The sequence below is a fragment of the Eutrigla gurnardus genome (assembly GCF_963514095.1).
Source record: "Eutrigla gurnardus genome assembly, contig: SCAFFOLD_212, whole genome shotgun sequence".
Classification (NCBI taxonomy): domain Eukaryota; kingdom Metazoa; phylum Chordata; class Actinopteri; order Perciformes; family Triglidae; genus Eutrigla; species Eutrigla gurnardus.
In genome coordinates this window covers 5,845-24,138 of record NW_028155403.1, presented here as the reverse complement: position 1 = coordinate 24,138, position 18,294 = coordinate 5,845, and the positions used below count along the sequence as shown (strand labels likewise).

General features: G+C 41.0%; 1 protein-coding gene across 1 annotated transcript; it reads left to right on the top strand.

The window, feature by feature from the left end:
• Positions 1-800: 800 nt before the first annotated feature.
• Positions 801-7,065, top strand: LOC311010318 (neural cell adhesion molecule 1-like; the record flags this gene model as incomplete). The annotated part of the gene is made up of 3 exons (XM_084040848.1): positions 801-981; positions 1,421-1,846; positions 6,873-7,065. Coding segments are annotated over 3 exons (728 nt in total), but the record flags the coding sequence as incomplete, so codon positions are not given.
• Between the last annotated feature and the right edge of the window lie 11,229 nt (positions 7,066-18,294).

Here is an 18,294-nt window from a genome sequence, read left to right as displayed (position 1 = left end):
ACAAATATCTGCTGCTGGAAGCTTCAGCCTGTTTCCTTCACCTTTCTTTACCTGCTGCTGTTTCTTGCTTCCATTGTGTTTTTTTGACTGTGAGTTTGTGGCTAACGAGCATGTTTCTCAAGATGAGGCAAGTCCAGTATGTAGTTATGGTATATTTATAGTATATTCAATGCAGGGATACTTTGATCAGTCGTGAAAGAGCCAGTCTAACTGAGAAGATGGATGGATGGATGGATGGATGGATGGATGGGTGGATGGATGGATGGGTACTTGATTGATCTTGAGGGAAATTCAAGCATCCAGTAGCAGCTTACAAAACACACAACATGACAGACCAACATATATCACATAATAATAATAATAAAGAAGTTGTGGTTTGTTGAGTCCTAACTTCCGAGTATAATATCCAGAACTGTGTTTAACAGATTACCTTTGTAAACATCTACTGCTGTCCAGATGAATGTGTTGCATGTTGGACGTCTGTTTGATGAAGCGTCAAACATATACAGATAAATATTTCAACTAAACACATGAAACGGATTCATTGAGTGAGTCGTGATGCGTACGTAGCTGATATCTGACACCTTTAGATCTGAACGTGTAATAATGCTCGGCACAGTCGGAGGGCGGCGTGAAGACAACAGGCGAGGCCCCCGGGGGGGGGAACCTGCGATCAGGGTCTGCAGGTGGAGGCTGAGCAGATGGTGGAACGAGAGAATGTGCCTTTTAATTAGACTGTCTACACGTGTGTGAGGTGGACTCGGATTGCTGAGGTTGGATCGGTTCCCTGTGTGATCTAGCACAGACGGACCTGCCAACCTTCCTGGGACCTGCTTTGCTAACTGTCTCCCAATCCGACAACAGGAAAGACGAGTCGAAGGAGCCCATCGTGGAGGTGAGAGCGGAGGAGGAGCACACCCCGAACCAGGAAGGAGGGGGTCCCACCGAGCCCAACGAGACCACGCCTTTGACAGAACCTGAGTGAGTATGGAACAGCCCCCCCCTCCCCCCCAGATTCCTACATCGCTCAACTCCACAACGAGCCGGACCGAGTCCTCAGTGGGGGGGCGCCGAACCCACTTCAGACCAGCAGAAAACGCCTGCATGCTACCGTTTTAGCATTTTAGCATCCCGGTTCTGAAACTTCCACGTTCTTTCTATAAGTTTGTTCTTGTATATTTTTTACGTTTTTACCCCTCCACGAATATTAATCGCTAACATTTTTGACCGTGTAGATTTTGTTTTGCTTTCTCACTGCAGCACAGTAGCACTCACTCTGCCTTGTTGATGCCCTGACTCTCCTCCTCCTCCTCCTCCCTTTTTTCTTTCTTTCCCCTCACTTTTCTTGTGACTCTTACGTGTCCACTCCCCGCTCCTCCCTTTCTTTGTCCCGCCCCCCTCCCCTCCCCCCACCAAACAGGCCCGCCGCTGCAGACTCCACCTCCCCGGTGGTAAACTTGCTCCCCACCGCCGCCACTAACTCAGTCGCCGAGAGCTTTAGCACGGCTCAGAGCAGTCCTGCTAGCGAGAGCACCACGCTCACCACCAGCGCATCCAGTCCAACCAAAGCTGCCCCCGCCAAGTCCTCCCCCCAAAACAGCCCCGCCGCCGCCCAGTCCAGTTCGCTTAACGCTAGCACCCAACCTGACGTTGGGCCCTTGGTTGACCTGAGCGACACCCCTAAAGCTCCCCTTGAATCCAACCCGGCACCCCCGGTCCCAGAGCCGGTCAGCCCGCCCTCTGCTAGCGCCGAAGCCCCCGCCAGCACCCAGAATAAGGATTTACACGTAGCCGGCCCGGCCAAGGATGCTCTGTGCACAGACTCGACCACACCGGCCCAACATGAGTATGAACACTTCCATACCCCCCCACCCCCTCCCCCATTCCTCAACATGTCACCTCTGCCCTGGTAGCATCCCAACAGGCCACAAGTGTGTCGTTGTTAGAGGGAAATCCACCTTAAAATGCACAAAACCTTACAATTACCTTTACTATCCCTGAATCTTTCAATTTATTATCTAAAAACTTTCCAACGCACCCCCAGAGAGACTTTTCTCCTGGAATGTTATAAACAAATATTCAAATGATTATCTTATCAAATATGTGCACATTTTCAGAACAGAAATCTGAATATTGGATAAAGCTAGGTTCAGTGTTCAGAGGTTTTTACTTTATATCACTCCATAAATCATCATTTCTGTTAACAGCCATAAACACAATCAATGTTTAAAATGTTTTTAGGGAATAACATTTTCTATAAACCAGCTTATGCATGATCTATGAACCTCTGTATAAAAAAACCTTCAGAATACAGAATGAAACTAGAAAGTTCCGTGTATTTGTGCCTCCAAGGATGAGAAAAGGGCCTTTTACTGTAAAATTGAGCAAGACACTAACATTTCCCCATCATTACACATAATGTGTGTTATGTTTTATCGCCAGTAGTTTGAAATCCATCATGTTATGGAAGCAAAATAGCCCATAATGTAAAGATTTAGATGAGAGGATGACAGAGACAGCAGAGCTGGCGTTGCACTCATGTTATAGAAACAGTGAAAGAGTGCTTACCTGCACACAAAAACAAAAAAGGGCTGGAAGCCTCAAACAATCCGGCATTGTAGCTGAGTTCAAACAATGTCTCATCTTCAAGACGCCGCGAAGGAGCTCGAGTGTGCAAAAAGAAAAGCCGTGTTAAAAATAACACCGAAATGTGTCTTTCACACTTTCATCGGAGCTTCTGAGCGCCGACGCCTTTCAGGAGATCCTGACTTTGTTGCTCTGATTATCAGCTGAACAAAGGTTTGGCTGTGGCATTGGCAACACTAATATCTATAGAGATAGATAGATATTAGAAATCATGATTTGCTTATTTTCTCAAGATGATGATTATGTACATTTAAGGTGGATTTCTTTTCCTTTAAGAATGCCGGATGTTTGGCCGTACAGATAACTGGCACACGAATACAATACGTTGGGATGCCACCAGTGCATTGTCTCCATTCAACCTCCACCTCCACCTCCACCTGTTTGTTTGCTCACTTAACAGACTCCACTTTTACTCTCCCGTACAGCTTCTTTATGTTTCATTATGTAAATGATTTCTGTGATTATTAAGCGGTTACACCACGTAGCTGAAATGTGCATTGTTTTGAACAAACCTGTGCTCCGAAGCCGGATTTTGGGGGTTAGTGAGGTAACTTTTGAGTTTAACTTTTGGTTTTCAGTCCTACAAAGGTGGGTCACTTCTTCCCGGGGGGTTAGATCGCCATGGTGACGTATGCTGCTCACCTAACCTGCTCTGAGATAACAGATCGACTCATACAGAGTTAAAGCTCGATGCATGGATCATGAGATAATGTGACACATATATATAAGAAAGAAAGGTGAAGTCAAATAAAGTCAGCACAGTTTAAACTGCCACATGCAGAAAGGAGAATCTATTTTTTACCTGGAAAAAGGTTGGAAAAAAATGGGGTAAAAAAGTGTAGCTGGCCATAGTTAACATCTAGCTTTCACATTTTTACATCCTACTCACAAAAAATGAGAAACTCTTTTTCCCTCGATGAAAGCAAAGAGATGCCGTTGCTCTGGAACTGAAGAATTCCTCCCTTTCCCTGTCTCTGTAGCAGAACATTGAATCATCCTGTTCGAGTGAGTTTAATGCTGATGACCACCAGCATCGCTCCGCGTCCTCTTCATTCTGAAAGCCAATTAAAACACCTAATTCCTGCAGAAAGCCTTCATTTCAGCGGCTTATATTCAGGGGGGTTTGTTGCCCAGAGCAGTTTGCAGATGTTCCTGATTCCCGGGATCCTGTGAGGACGATGAGACAGCTATGGGATGAATTACAGACCCTCTCTCGCCCTCTCTCCCTCCCTTCATCTCATACTTTGCTCGCCCAGACGGCCGGAGGAAGATGTCAGCCATGACGTATGGGGGCAGTTGAGAGATAGTGGGAAGCCGGGGCGCTTGTCAGCTCAACATCACCTTGATATAACTAATCTTGTCATTGGAGGGATTTCTTTCTCTTCATAACTCTTTGACGGGACCGAAGCGCATGCAGCTCTCCCGCTGATCTATGTGCGGATGAAATGTCTTAGTAGACGTCCTCGTGGGATGGTGAGCGACGTCCCCCTCGGGCGACACGCACCCTGTAAAACAACGTCTCAAGAGCCGCTCATTGGATCAGAAAGTGTACATTTGAACGGCTTCTGATTCATGTGAGTGTGTCTCAAGAGAGCGATGGCCGGATCATTCTAAAAGGGTGCTTAAAGTACATTAGTCAGAAGTATAATTTACTTCTGTGAATGTAGCGCCCGCTGATTCATGAGTGGTTAATAGGTAGTGCTGCACGGAAGAGCTTTTCAGTTTAAAGGTCAAACACTGCAGCAAAGTCGGCGGGAGAGTGGCTCGGAGATGGATTCTCGATAAAAATGTGCGGTTGTATCGCTTGTAACAGATTTATGTCATTAGGCTTTAACGGAAAAAGGTAACTGTAAGGCTATTGAAAAAGGGGATAGGGTCTCATTTAGTCAAAATTGGGATTACAATTTAAAAAATACCTTTTTAAGTCTCACACAATGGCCTCTAACGTTAGCATAAAATACAATTAGCCATTATTTAGCATGTAGAGCAGAAAAGACGATGCAACGTCTGTCTTCCAGCTGTGAAAATGCACGTGAGGTGTGAATAACATGTTTAAGAAGTGGCTGCCACCTTTAAATGAACATTGGTAGGTACATTATATTTCTATACTTAAAACATAACACCTTATATATACATAATATTCCCACTCTGAAGTCGGCACACGTGTGAATCTGTATCTTCTCGCTCCGCCGGTAACAACAACGATAAAGGAAGCACACAGGAGGAATTTGCCTTCGGGGCCTTTTCTGCCAGAAAGGGTTTATTTTATGAACTTTTCCTAAACCGAACCAGGTAGGGTTTGTTGCCTAGTCCTAAGGAGATATCTGGCAGGAAAAGCCCCGAAGGCAACCTTCTCCCGTGAGCACGGAGGAAGAGTGCTTCTTTTTCAACTCTCTACTTATCTTGCTATACAGACTCTACCTGGCGGCGAGAACCATGCAGCACATTCCCAAACATCTATGCTGTTTAAAATATCACTGCAGCCTTAAAATAATATTAACACCAGCACCTCGGGTGAAATATACGCTTATTTTTATTTTGTCTTTATTTGACTATTTGGTATCGAGGTAATCCAAAAGCAATGGAAAGTCGTAGATGATGCTTCGGCATTGTTGTCTGTGTAAATCTAATCTCTGAATGAAGCGTGATAATGACACAAGCTGAGAACATTTAAAAGTAACACTTGCAGAACGTTCTTCTCAGCAGCATTTTAATTAAATCCCCACATGTTGTCACATTAGAGCCTGCAAGAGAAGTACCAACTCGTTATTTGAAATGACACATGTACAGGAGATATTAATTGCAAATCTGGCATCCAAGTTAGGAAGCTGTAACATATTCTAATAGCAGTAAATAATAAGTAATAAGTAATATTCTACATAACTTCTAGGATTTTTTTGAGTTAACAAAAGAAAGAAAAATGTTAAAAGTTGTTCATCATTTAAGTTGTTGGATCAAAGGCATTGAATGCATGAATATGTTGTCTTTCTTTCTTTCTTTCTTTATAATAATAATAATAATCTTGCATAAAACTAGCCTGGTGGAGTTCATGTAGTTCAGTGTTTTTCACACTTTTTTAACAACAAACAAATGATAAAAATGTGTTTTTCAAGACACGATTTAATCTAAAAACGTTCTTTCATGCGTATTATTATTCAAAGCATATACACATGTAAAATAATTAATAAATGATACCAATTTAAGCATTGAGGTTCGCTTAACAAGCTCTAATTTTTTTTTTCTCATCAGTAAAACAAACCAAATGTAAGCTCGCCTTTTTATATTCAATTCAATGTTATTGTATACGTTAAGAAATTGTGAAATGTATGAGTCAACACTAAAATCTCCAGCCTGAGCCCCAGGCTTGTTTGTGTGGACGACAGCACGTTATTTCACCTCAAAATTAGGGATCGATATTTTCAAAGATGGCATCAAAGTTGGAATAATTTGCAAATGTCTTGTCTTTTATGGCACCAAACAAATGTTATGCATGAATTAATTTCCCCTGGGTGATTATAAATCATTGCACCTGGGGTTACTGATGCATTTAAATAGGAATAAACAGAGGATTGTGTCTGAACTTAATGGGCAACCGTGTATAAAGGTCTGTAAGAGCCTACGGAGAGCATACAGGTGTATACATAGATATATTTAAATGGGTATTTGAGGACAGAACAGCATGACTGTACATGACACTTCTTCTTAAAAAGAGGAAGCTGCAACACACACACATACGCTGACAAAATGTTCGACTTAAGCAAAGTATGGCTTTAAAGTCTGCCTCCATTGTGTCTGTGCTGCGTCCAGACGGCGTGTAATCCTCCTCGTTGTATTGTGAGTTTGTGTTGTAGGTTGCGCCGCGGTCTTTCATTCCCACGTGCATTGTTTGGCGACTGTACCGGCGCCGTCTCATTCCACATCAGCATTCATTGTTCCTCTGGAAGTAGCTGTGACATCCATGTACTCTTTATTTGATGTCTGGCGAGGATAGTGAGCTTGATCCCATTATGTGTGAAATGCATTCAGTTCCAGAAGGGAAAACAAATTCCCACAAAGCATCTTGCATGTCTCCCGACCTCCCCCCCACCTTTTTTTCCCTCCTTCTTTCTTTGAAAATGACACAAAAGGCAGCTCAGCGCAGACAGTTTAGCTGTGAAAGTCTTAGTGATTCACCGTTAACAGAATCTCCTTTTTTTTTGTCTTGTTTGCGATGTTTGTCCCCACAGCGGTAAGACCGTGAAGGACGACGGCGTGAAAGGCGAGACGGAGGTGAAGAACGCCACGGCCGAGGTGAAGACCGTCCCCAACGAGGCGCCCCAGATGAACGGCAACGAGAGTAAAGCGTAATGTCCTCGTCACCCGAGGGCAGCAGGAAGAAGACGTGGTCGGGGTCTAGGTTTGGGTTTTCAAGGTTAAAAGGTCGGGTGGGTTAGGGGTTGGGGGGTGGGAGGGGGGTCACAGTCACTGAAACCTCAAAGCAATGTCACACACCACCCCATCACATCAGAAAAAAAACGGAACAAGAAAAATCAACAGAAATGCTATAAAAAAATTAAAAAAAATTTAAAAAAAACATCATGGGTCTCTTTCTGACCAGGAAAATGTAAAGACCTCATTCACACGCCTTAGTTCCTTTTTTAATGTCAGTTTTCTATTTGCTTATTTGTCACAGAGAAGAAAAAAAAGTCATACGTTTAGTTCACTCTCGCGCTCGTATGTAACGTTAAAAACCGATCAGCTGTTAAATTCGGAAACTACTTTCCTGTAGAGACGTGGTTGGACTTTAGCTTTACGCATTACTGCCCTCGTGATGTACACACACACACACACACACATGTACATCACCGATACTACTATTCTTTATGCAGTTACGGTCATCGTCGTGGTAATGGATTATGGGTCTTTCTTCCTTTGTCAATATTTGTGTTGTGTTTTAAATAATGATGCAGATGTTACTGCCTATTTAGCTTCTTTTTTTTTTAAATGTGTTATTTCCAGAGATTAGAACATTAGCATGCCTGTTTTGTTTTTTGCAAACGTTAATGTATTTCTGTACATGTTGCTGTCATTTGGTTCCTCTTTTAGATGTTTTTTTTTTTTCCCCTTAACGTTGTCTCCATATGGTTCTGGTTGGAGGAATCCTGTAGCCTAAGCTCTGAAAAAATGCAAGATTTATGTTGCTATTAAAGTGGAGTTTGGGGGTTTTAACCCCGACTCCCTAAAAGACAGACTATTCTGTTCTACGGCTCCTGCATTTTGGTAAACGCCTTCGCCTAATACATTATGAAAGGAGGGGGATTTTGTTTCTTTTGCAGATACATTCATAAATATGTCATTTCATGTGGGAACAAACATGGTGATCCAGATGTTTCACAGCGTATGTGCAGTTACAAATTAGCTGTGTAGGAGTGTGGTTTTTAGGAGACGGGGTCAGGTCGGGTTTAGGGTCAGGATATTGCTAAAATTGTAGAATACAGCTGTTTTTCCTTTTCAAGGGCAATCTGTCAAAGTCAAAATATCCAGACTGAATAAGTCATAACCGGCTTATTTCTTCTGAATTTGACGGAAACTTCCGGTGCGTCCTAAACTCCCACCGGTCAGTGCTTTCGGTCATCATCAACTCGTAAGTCAGGAAGCGATCACGTGACCAAATACAAACTAGGCGTTTTCATGTGAGCGCTGGTGAATATATTATATGAACTGGACCAATGAAAAAAAAAAGGGGGGATGTAAATAATAACGGTTTCTTCTTGGAAATAGCCACGTATAAGTTATATAGATAGATTTACCGGTACTGTAGAACACTATGCAGAGTGGTTTTGAGGTTGGTTTGTCTTTGACCTTTCGCGTTGATGAGGATCATCCTCTCGGGGGTTGGGAACTGGAAACAACGAACTTGTGAACCACGTTTCTTCATCGCTGTAGTGCAAACTTTGTTCTCCTCCTCCCTCACACACATAACCTCACCCTCTCCGTCAGCCTCCCTTTAAACTTATTTCGGACCAGTTCTTTGTCCGACCATGTTTTGGGACTTAACGGTGACTCCAAAAGTCCAAAAGTGTGTTTTTGTCAAATCAGTTTCCGTCTGAGGGAAAAGCCTCCAGCGATGTGTCGTAGTCGTCGTACAGTTTATCACTTTGCTCTCAGTTCACTTTTATCACTCGAGGGCGAAAAGGTCCGCTTCCTGGAAAATGTCTGGAAATTATTGAATGAGTCACAATTGCCATAAAAATTGTGTTTCCGTCCGATAAACCTACTGTAGCTAGTAAACACAGAAATTCAGTTTTGTTAAGTTGACTTAACGACCCTTTTATTTTTCCAGTTTACCAGTTTAACCAGAATCTGAGAGGACTGATGACATCGTCTCTGTCTGGGATAAATCTGTTCACTGTGCATGACGGCAGCAGACCATTTATGCATTTAATTTAACGTGAATAAATGTAATCTTTTACAAAGAAAGCAGGCAGAGAAACTGCTTTTAGAATTTGCATGCGACTTAGCATTCCTGCTATGTTCGGTTGGACGATTCAAAGTCTGGACGGTTCGCTCATTCTGATGCAGACATTGCCCGTCTCTATACCCTCCAGGCTTTTTAAAGGGGTTGTTAAAAAACACACAGAAGAATAAAGATGTTACTCAACCAAAGGAATTAACATTTAGTGAAACATCGTTCTGCTTGTGGATTCTCCTTGAGTTGCAAAGCAGCGACAACTAGAAAAGCACACCACATCCTCATCAGCATATAGTGTGACCTGAACAAGAGGGCAGCATAAATAACAACACAAGGACACACATTTGTCACACGTTACAAAATGAATGAGCACAATATCCATTTAACTGGTGACACAATGCACAAAACAGGTTAACTGGCATCAGGCTACCTTTATCCACCTGTAAGACCAGTTAGAGACCAGCTTGGACCACCAAACCAGTCAGCCCCACCAACCTGTTCTAAGCACAAGTTTTTTTTTTGTTTTTTGCCCATGAAGATCCAGATTTTTTAGCATGCACACTGGACAGAAATACCCAGACAGAGTTACCCGTCTTCTGTACATATTGTCTAGCCCTTTCAAAGTAAAAGCCCGATCAGTCGAAGGGTTCTGATCTAAGGGAAACTGTTAAGTAGCTGAAATCTGAAATTTGGACACTTGCTTATTCAAAGTTCATCAATGTTGCGTTTCAGTCAACCAGCAAAACCGCGGTTGAGTTTAAGTAAAGCTGTTCTCAAAGACATGTGGAGGACATGCAGTCAGTTTCCTTCCTTCATAGATCTGTGTCCTCACTCGAGCCATTAAGCGTAGCCTTTCAGCGGTCCTCTTCGACTAGACTGAATGACTGAATTCTTTTCTTCTTTTTTTTTTACTTCCCAGGATGGAAATTGGTGTGTGGTGTTTGAAGGTCTTTTTTAATGCAAAGAAAGTCAATGAAATGCTTTCAAAAAGTCAGTTCTTTGGATTCAGCAGGTAAAGATGTCTGGCCATATTTTTTTATTTGTTCCTCCTACTTTAGACTGCAAGCTAGTGCACTGTGAATGTGTAGCTCGATTTGTGTCCTTCTTTGTCATGGAGTTGAGCAGATAGTTTGAGTGTGTAAAAGATGTAGTTAGTGTGCAACAGAGTTTCCCCCACGTTGACGTACAGGAGTCGAGCAGCGGCGAACTGGAACGACAGTGCCTTTTGAATAAGAAAGTGGTGGCATGCATCCCGTTTCTCTCCGTGTCTGTCCATTAAAAGCTTCACTTCTCCATCTTCGGCCCATTTGCCTTTTGTTTGTTTCCATTGACTACGTTCACAGTGTGTTGTAGATACAGAACTGCTGAGTCATTCTGGTCCCTAAAGGGTGATTCGGGTCCATTACAGGCCTCTTATTTTTTTTGGTATGTTTTGCCATCATTTCTATCGTTACAAATATATTTGGGTTCAAAGTAGAACTGACATAATGTATTGATAGTGTAATCATCATATATATATATATATATATATATATATATATATATATATATATATATATATATATATATATATATATATATATATATAAATTAATATATATATATATATATATATATATATATATATATACCCATCTCCATCATGGTTTTAAATATGTTTGCAGAATACCCAGTATAACAAAGATAAAAAAAAAATATCAATAAATTAAGAGAAAACCATTCCATAAAATAAATATCATATTTTTTGGGGTATTTTTTGTCATATACGTATATAAAAAGTATGATTTCTGGGTAATACAGTATATAATATTATTAATAGTAATAATATATAACTTATTTGTAAAAGAAAAAAGTACAAAAATCATAATAACCAACCTTTCGCTCACTTCCACTTTAATATTTACTATTTTACCTCGTTGTTAGCATAATGTTAGCATAACATAGAAATGATGGACAAAGCAAACAATAAGAGCCAAGCCTGTCATCGACTGGAGTTATTCTTAAAGAACAGAACAAAAAAATATTTGGACGTACTCATCTTAGATAATCCCATTCAAACCACATCAAACCATCACATTACAGAAATGTCAGACACAAAGACACTTTTCTCAGGTCCCATTTTCTCTAAACTCTACAGTCGTTTATCAGAAGAACGCATGCAAAATATATTAGAAATAATAAAAAAATATCACAGTTTTTGATATGGGAAAAAACAAAACAATGAAGGCTTCATGTATTGTATTGATCTTCTATCAAGTGTTGTGTAACTTGTAATCTGTCTCTTTCTCCAGAAACGTTTATTTTTGCTTCAAAAGTAAACTGCTTTTTGCTTCACAAAGCTCTGGAATGTACTTTAAAGAAAAAAAAAGGGATAGTTGTTAAAAGTGAATTTTACTGTCTCTGCTGAAATACAGTGTAAAAAAATATTCAAAATGTGAGTTTTTTTTCTGCAAACGAGGTCGAAAATGTTCTGGAATCACAAAAGTTCACGTGAAAAGTTTTTCTGCCCGTTTCAGCGGCTCCTGGTTTTTGTTTGTGGGGACCTTGGAGGAGGACTTGGAGGTGAGCCGGTCCCCTCTTTGTTCAGATACTAGAAGAATGACACACAGGCAGCCTTGCATTTTTCCCTTTGAGTTCCTTCTGCTTGATTCAGTCACAGCAAAGACATCCAGGAGATGTTTTCATCTGGCCGAGAGACACGGCAACATGAAAGTTTCAGTGTCAGAAAAAATAGAGGAAAAATAAAACTCCAAATCTTGCCAAGAGTCCCCGCTTCAAAGTAAGAATCACCGACACACAACTGGGATCAGATCCTCCACGGGTACCAGCTGGTCCCGGTCTTTGATCCGGATCTCTTATCTCTCTCGTACTGTAGGTCAAGCATTGGTCGACTGTCCTTGTGTTCAATAAAGAAAAGAAGCAAATACATCGTGAAGCTTTTTCCCCGTAGACTTGAAGATGTAGATATTTTAAGTGCTATGCTAAAGGATAAATCAGGCAAATCGCACAAAATGAATACAAACGGGGGGGGAAAAAAACGTTCAGAGACAAGACTTCATAATATTCAACTGTTGTTCTAAGTTAAAAAACAAACTAACAATGGCAGCGTTTGCATAATATTTTCCTCTTCTTTTATACTTCAAATCTTTGAATTCAACCCGGAGTTATTCAGCGTGTTTGAAAGGGTTTTTCTTTCTCACGCTGGAAGCCTCGATCAAGGATAAATACCAACCCAACAATTTCAAGACTCCGTTCGTTCATGGTGCAAAAAACTACATTTGAACACAGAACAGAAGCACAGGAGAATCAGAATCTTATTTGTTTTTCATCTATGTTTCACTAAAGTGAGACTGGTGATTGTCTGTGTTTACTATCACACTGAACGATAATGTCTTCTCTGTTACACGGAGAGAATAATAGTGAAACTAATGAAAGGCTGCATCACCTGTCATGTAGTGACATTTCCACTCAATCAAAAGGCTCCATGCAGCATGCAGCTCTCCATTTTCACCACTAGAGGGCAGCATGCCAACAGCTAAATCACAGGATCTTTTTATGTGATTTAAATGATAATTATAAAAAAAAAATGCAATTGATATTGAATTCATTCAATTTTAAGTACCTGGAAATGAAGACATGCTAATGTCCGAGCATCGTCACAAACATCAGATATAATCAAGTTAAAAACAATCACATGTGTATTCTTCTTTTGTGCACATTCAGGTCTATAACAGGTCTTCATTCTCTGATTTGACCAAAAGGTGGCAGGCTAACTCAATTTAACAGCCACATCCACATCCTGGTTGGTTGAAAATGTCTCTGACTCAGGAATGTGACTAACCACAAATGAAGGTTTCACATATATATTTCCAAACCACCTGTGAAGGCAGTTTTATGCCCACAAGCGTCACTTTGGATCTGCGTTTATCTGAATTATTTAAAAAAAGACAGCAGGACGATTCAGTCTGTAATGAGGATGCGAGACAAATGCTGGTCAATTTGAGGTTGTTGTTTTTTTTACGAGTCACCATGTTTCCTTTCCACAACATTTATATATGACGTCTGGAAGACGCAAATCACTTTGTAACGTTCATAAAACATCATCACGTCACACCAGCTTTCAAATTCATCAATAATTCAGTTTATCTGAAAGGCTTTACGGTGTTTTTCTTTACTCTTTATATTTAAGTAGGTTTTACGGCTGAAACTAAACATTTAAGATTTGACATAACTTCTCCCGACTGTCGATGACATGAAGTATATTTATAAGCACGCCAGTGTTCTGGTTAATGGTTCAAAAGGAACCCAAAGGCCATATATACTAAAAATAAAAGTCCTCTTCCCCTCTACTGCAGGCTTCACCCCCCCTCCAAACTTTGTACACACACCAGATTAGGGTCCTTTTCAGGGGGAGCCGCCCCTCCCCCACCCTATAACAATGGTCCAGTGTGGTCATCTCATGGCCTGGGTTTGATCCTACACACAGATAGCTGAAAGCAGAGAGCCTCGTGTATATTACCTGTCTGAACACTCATTTATTACCACACACACACACACACACACCTACAGCGAGGCCTTGCGTTAAGCTGCTGGTACACACCTCACCTATCTCTCGGTCAGAGGCGACATCAGTCAACGTGTGGTAACGAGTTAATTAGTAAAACATTTGTGCCGTTTCTACGGCTTTTTGTCGGCCGTGTTTAAATTCACAGTCTTCGTCCACAACCTTTATCCAAAGTGACTTCCAGTAAGTAAGTGACAGTACATCACTTATCAGCGGAAGACTGATTGGATGCGATCGATCAATGCTACCCAGAACCAAATTGCTTCCGATACCAAAATCAGCAGATTACGTTTATGGAGATTGTCTTGTCTAGTGTAATTATAAAATATCTTTCTATTAAAATGTATTCATTGCGACGCTCAACCACAGGTCAGTTAGAACTAAAGAAGCATATTGGATGAGAGGCCAAACGTCCGGTTGCCTAAAGCTTTCAGAGATTACCAAGGCAACATTTACAGACATTTATTACAATCTGGGATTATTTAGAATACTTTTAAGGATGTCTTATTTTTATGGATCGGATCAACTAATGAAGAAACACAATTGGGCGTCTTAAGATCATTAAGACTTAAGACCCCCTTGATTTGATATATAAGATACGAGGTGGTTTTGCTAGGGTTGCTTTCCGAGTGTTTTTCTATGAGTAGATTCTGTCTGTCGTGACAACTTAGTTCCCTCTTTCAAGAGCTGTTTCGACATTTCCTCGCCGACTTCCCTTCAGGAACTGAAGGAACTTCCCGAGATGGACGGAGTGAGTCAACAGCCGCGGAGCTATCAGTAGCATCTTGTCCCCAATGCATTGTGGGGCAGGTTGATTCTCATGCATTGCCCGGGCCTCACAGATCTAAGTCAACTTTTTTATTATTAAATTCTGCAAAATTAAACCAAATTTCTTTACGAATCTACGTGGAAGGCTGGTGTACTTCTTTGCAAAAAAAGAGGAAAAACAAATGTGCTTTGTGAAGCCTTCCATGTTTCTCTAATGTCACTTTGTTTCAGTTACTTTAAGGTGATGCAGTTCCGCCTGCATGCGGATCGTAGCAGCCGTAGATTTGATTTGTGTTTAAGTGCAACGTGCAGAATAACAGTCCATCATTCCCGTTGCTGGATGCTGCCGTCCTGTCAGCACTAAGTGTTCTCATCATCTGCCTGCTGAGAATAAGATAATATTCTACTGTTGGAATAATAGTTCCTCACAGTGAAAGCTTGTAAAAAAAAAAACGTGTTCAGTGAAGCTGAAGTGATTTGACGAAAACAGAAGGCTACACTTTCCAAACAAGGTTAGCTTTGCTGAGAAGATGAGTGAAGGTACCCGAGGCTGAGCGGCAGCTTGTTTTCAAATCTTTCATTTTTCGTGAGATCATTGAGGAATATTTGTTATTTCGAGCTGAGCCACGTTTCCTCCTCGTCTCGTCTCTTTTTTGAATTTTTTTATTTTGCCTCAGCGAAGAGGCGGCCAGCATTCCTCTCCAGAACATTCTGCTTCATCTCTGCTTCCCAACCTTTAAATCACATCAGTGTTACATCATAGCACACACACACACACACACACACACACACACACACAGCAGCACACACTCATGCCAAAAAAAACTTCTCCTTCCCCCTCACGCAATCTTTCCTCTCCCTTTTTGTCCGAACTTTCTTGTGGTTGCGGAGACTCGTCTTCTACGTGTTTTTATCTTTAACTCGAGAAGAAACTGTTCATTTTCATTCTGCTCGTACCAAAAATATTCTGGACGTAGACGTAGCTCTGTTTTCTAGATACACTGAGATATTATATTCAGTTTTCAGCAGATTTATAGACAGAAAAAAAAGACACAAAACACTCATGCAATTACAATAATGAAAATATTACAAAATCTTAAAAACAAAAATGCAAAGGGACTCTATTTTTTTACATTTAAATATGTTTTTTCACCCACTTTTTGATTTAGAGCTGAACTGCATCTCATTTTGTGCGGTCAAGTTTGGATTATTGTTGTTTGTTTTTCCACCACGTTGCCCTGGCAACGGCGTGACACAATATACCACAGAACTCAAACTCCTCCCTGAGTCATGACTCAGATATCATGCACTCGCTGCTGGAATTAGAGGAAGCCACCAGCTTCGGAGAAAGCAACCTAAATCATTAAGGGCCCATAAATGTATACGCCAAAGTCATCATCATCACGTTTAGCCTTACATCCGTCCAGGTGATTGTATCCATGGTTACAGAGCAAATAGACACAGCTAGTAATTCATGCAGGATGAATGTTGGTGCAGATTTACTGAAATGTAAATAAAAGGCCCACGTTAATTATCCTTTTCTTCAGAATTATACACCTTTTATTAATCTATTTTTCTTTTTTTTTTATTATTTGAAAGTGATCTATATATATATGTGTATATTTTAAAGTATATATATGAGTGTATATATGACAAACTTTCATCCCTTATCTACAAGTTCCGCCCAAACCATAACTGACATGTTTGTGTTATTCTATTGACATGACATTTAAAAACAAATTACTGTAATAACAATTCATTATTATTATAGTAGAGAAGATCATAGAAAATGTACGTTTCATGAAAACATCGACTGCCCATTTTCTTTCCCTGTTTTTTGGGGGGCATTATCTTATTGCACTGGACCTTTTCAAAGAAGAGCAACAGGAGTTCCAGCAAATTACAGAACATTCTGGTTTTTGATCAGCAAATCTTCAGAAGGGGGCTTCTTCAAAGAAATAACTTCCCACTTCACTTCTTAGGCTGAACAAAAACTCCTCTTAAATGAATGGCTTTTGCTCACAGCTTGTGGCCGCAGCTGGCAGCATTGTCGGCCGCTCTCGTCCTCCGGCCGCCGAGCAGACAGACGGAGGGATGAAGGGCGGCGGACACAACAGGTACACACACATGAAACGACCGGCAATGATTGGCCTGCCTCCTCCTCGGCAGCGTTGCCTGGGTTGACAAGGTGCCGGATGATTTCTGTTGGGTTCTTTTGTTTTTTCTCGGATGACTGTTTTTAATTCCTGCATGAAGATGTTTGAGTCTTTTATTATTTTTGCTTTAATGATCCATAGAAGATCTGAATAGCACTGCCGGCCACTGATCATCAAAAGCAAAAAAAAAACAAAAAAAATGGCTTTAATGACAATTCCTGGAACAGAGGGCCTCGATTCTAGATTAGATTTGATAAATAGATGGATGGGCAGGGTTTTTTTTGCTTAGTAATCACCATAGCAACTGTTCCCAAATCATTAGCTGATATCATTAGCTGGTGTCAGAAACTAACTCCAGCCAGGTTGTTGTTTTTCTTCTGAGGACAGTTTTAAATCTAAGCAGACAAAATATCAGAAAGTCCCCTGAAATATCCAATGTTTTTTGTTCGTTTAAAGGACCAGTATGCAGCATTTGGGGTATCCATATTGGATTTAATAACTATGTTTTAATTGGTGTAGAAATCACCTGAAACTGAGAATAAGTGTGTTTATTGTTCATATCTACAGAGGGAGGAAGTCCTTTTCACTGAGCCGCCATGTTTCTACGGTGGCCTAGAAAGGACAAACCCAACACCGGCTCCAGAGAGGGCCTTTTGTCTTCTTACCTTCCCTGAAGGCAACCGGCCGTTCTTCTCCACACACGCATTTAGTGAAATGTTCTTTTTTCCTCTTTGTGTATATTCTTTGTCCAGTAAGTTGTGCGACAGCTCCTCCGACCTCCACCTCCTGTCTCACCTCACTCCATCCTGTCGACAGGCGTGTCAGCTGTTTGAACGTGGGTTCAAGTGGCGTTGCTGGCTTCCAGCTCTGAGATGGAGAGGAGGGAGATTTTCCCCCTCGCTCCGAGCCATACAGAAGTGTTTTTGGAGAGATTTTCAAAAGCAAATTATTTTGAGCAGCACACGCTACATTCCTCCATTGTTATGGTGTAGAGGCTGAAAACCAGAACTGTCTGGATGGCTGTATCGCACTAGAGGAACATGAGGAGGAACATTGAGGGGGATTTAAGTAAAGCAACACTTTAATTCAATGTGTTTTGTGAGAAAAGTGTCGGCTGGATTGATTAACTGACTGAATGATTGGACGCGTTGTCGAGGGGAGTTTCGGAGCCTGTTAGAGAAACGGCTAAAGAGGGTGTTTACACAGCGTATAGGCTGTTCTAATCCACTGTTTGTTCTTATACCTATGAGAGGTAATGCGCTGTAAAATGCGAGGCAAGACAAGCACAGGACTTTCACCCAGGAGACCGCTGATTGTGTCCCAGAACCAAGAATCAATGTCGGCTTATTTTACTGTTCGTTTGTCACGTAACTTGCTTACTTGGAGGACTCATTAGACACCCTTTTTCTGTGATAAATCTGTATGTGTGTGTGTATACATATATTGACATCGAGTCTTTTCAACACTCCGTTGATCAATCTGCAAGCTGAGCTCGGATGATGACTTCTTTGTTGCTCTGTTGTTGGTTTGAAAAAACACGCACCAAAGTGCTAATTTTCAGACTGCTTGAATAGCCGACACAAGCTGCAAAATTGAATTCAAATCTATTTTAATTATGTTTTTTTAGAATAAAATACTGGATGAATCAGACCCCTCAGTAAAACACTTCAGCTAGTAGAGAGGAATGAAACTGTATTGTTACTTTAAAG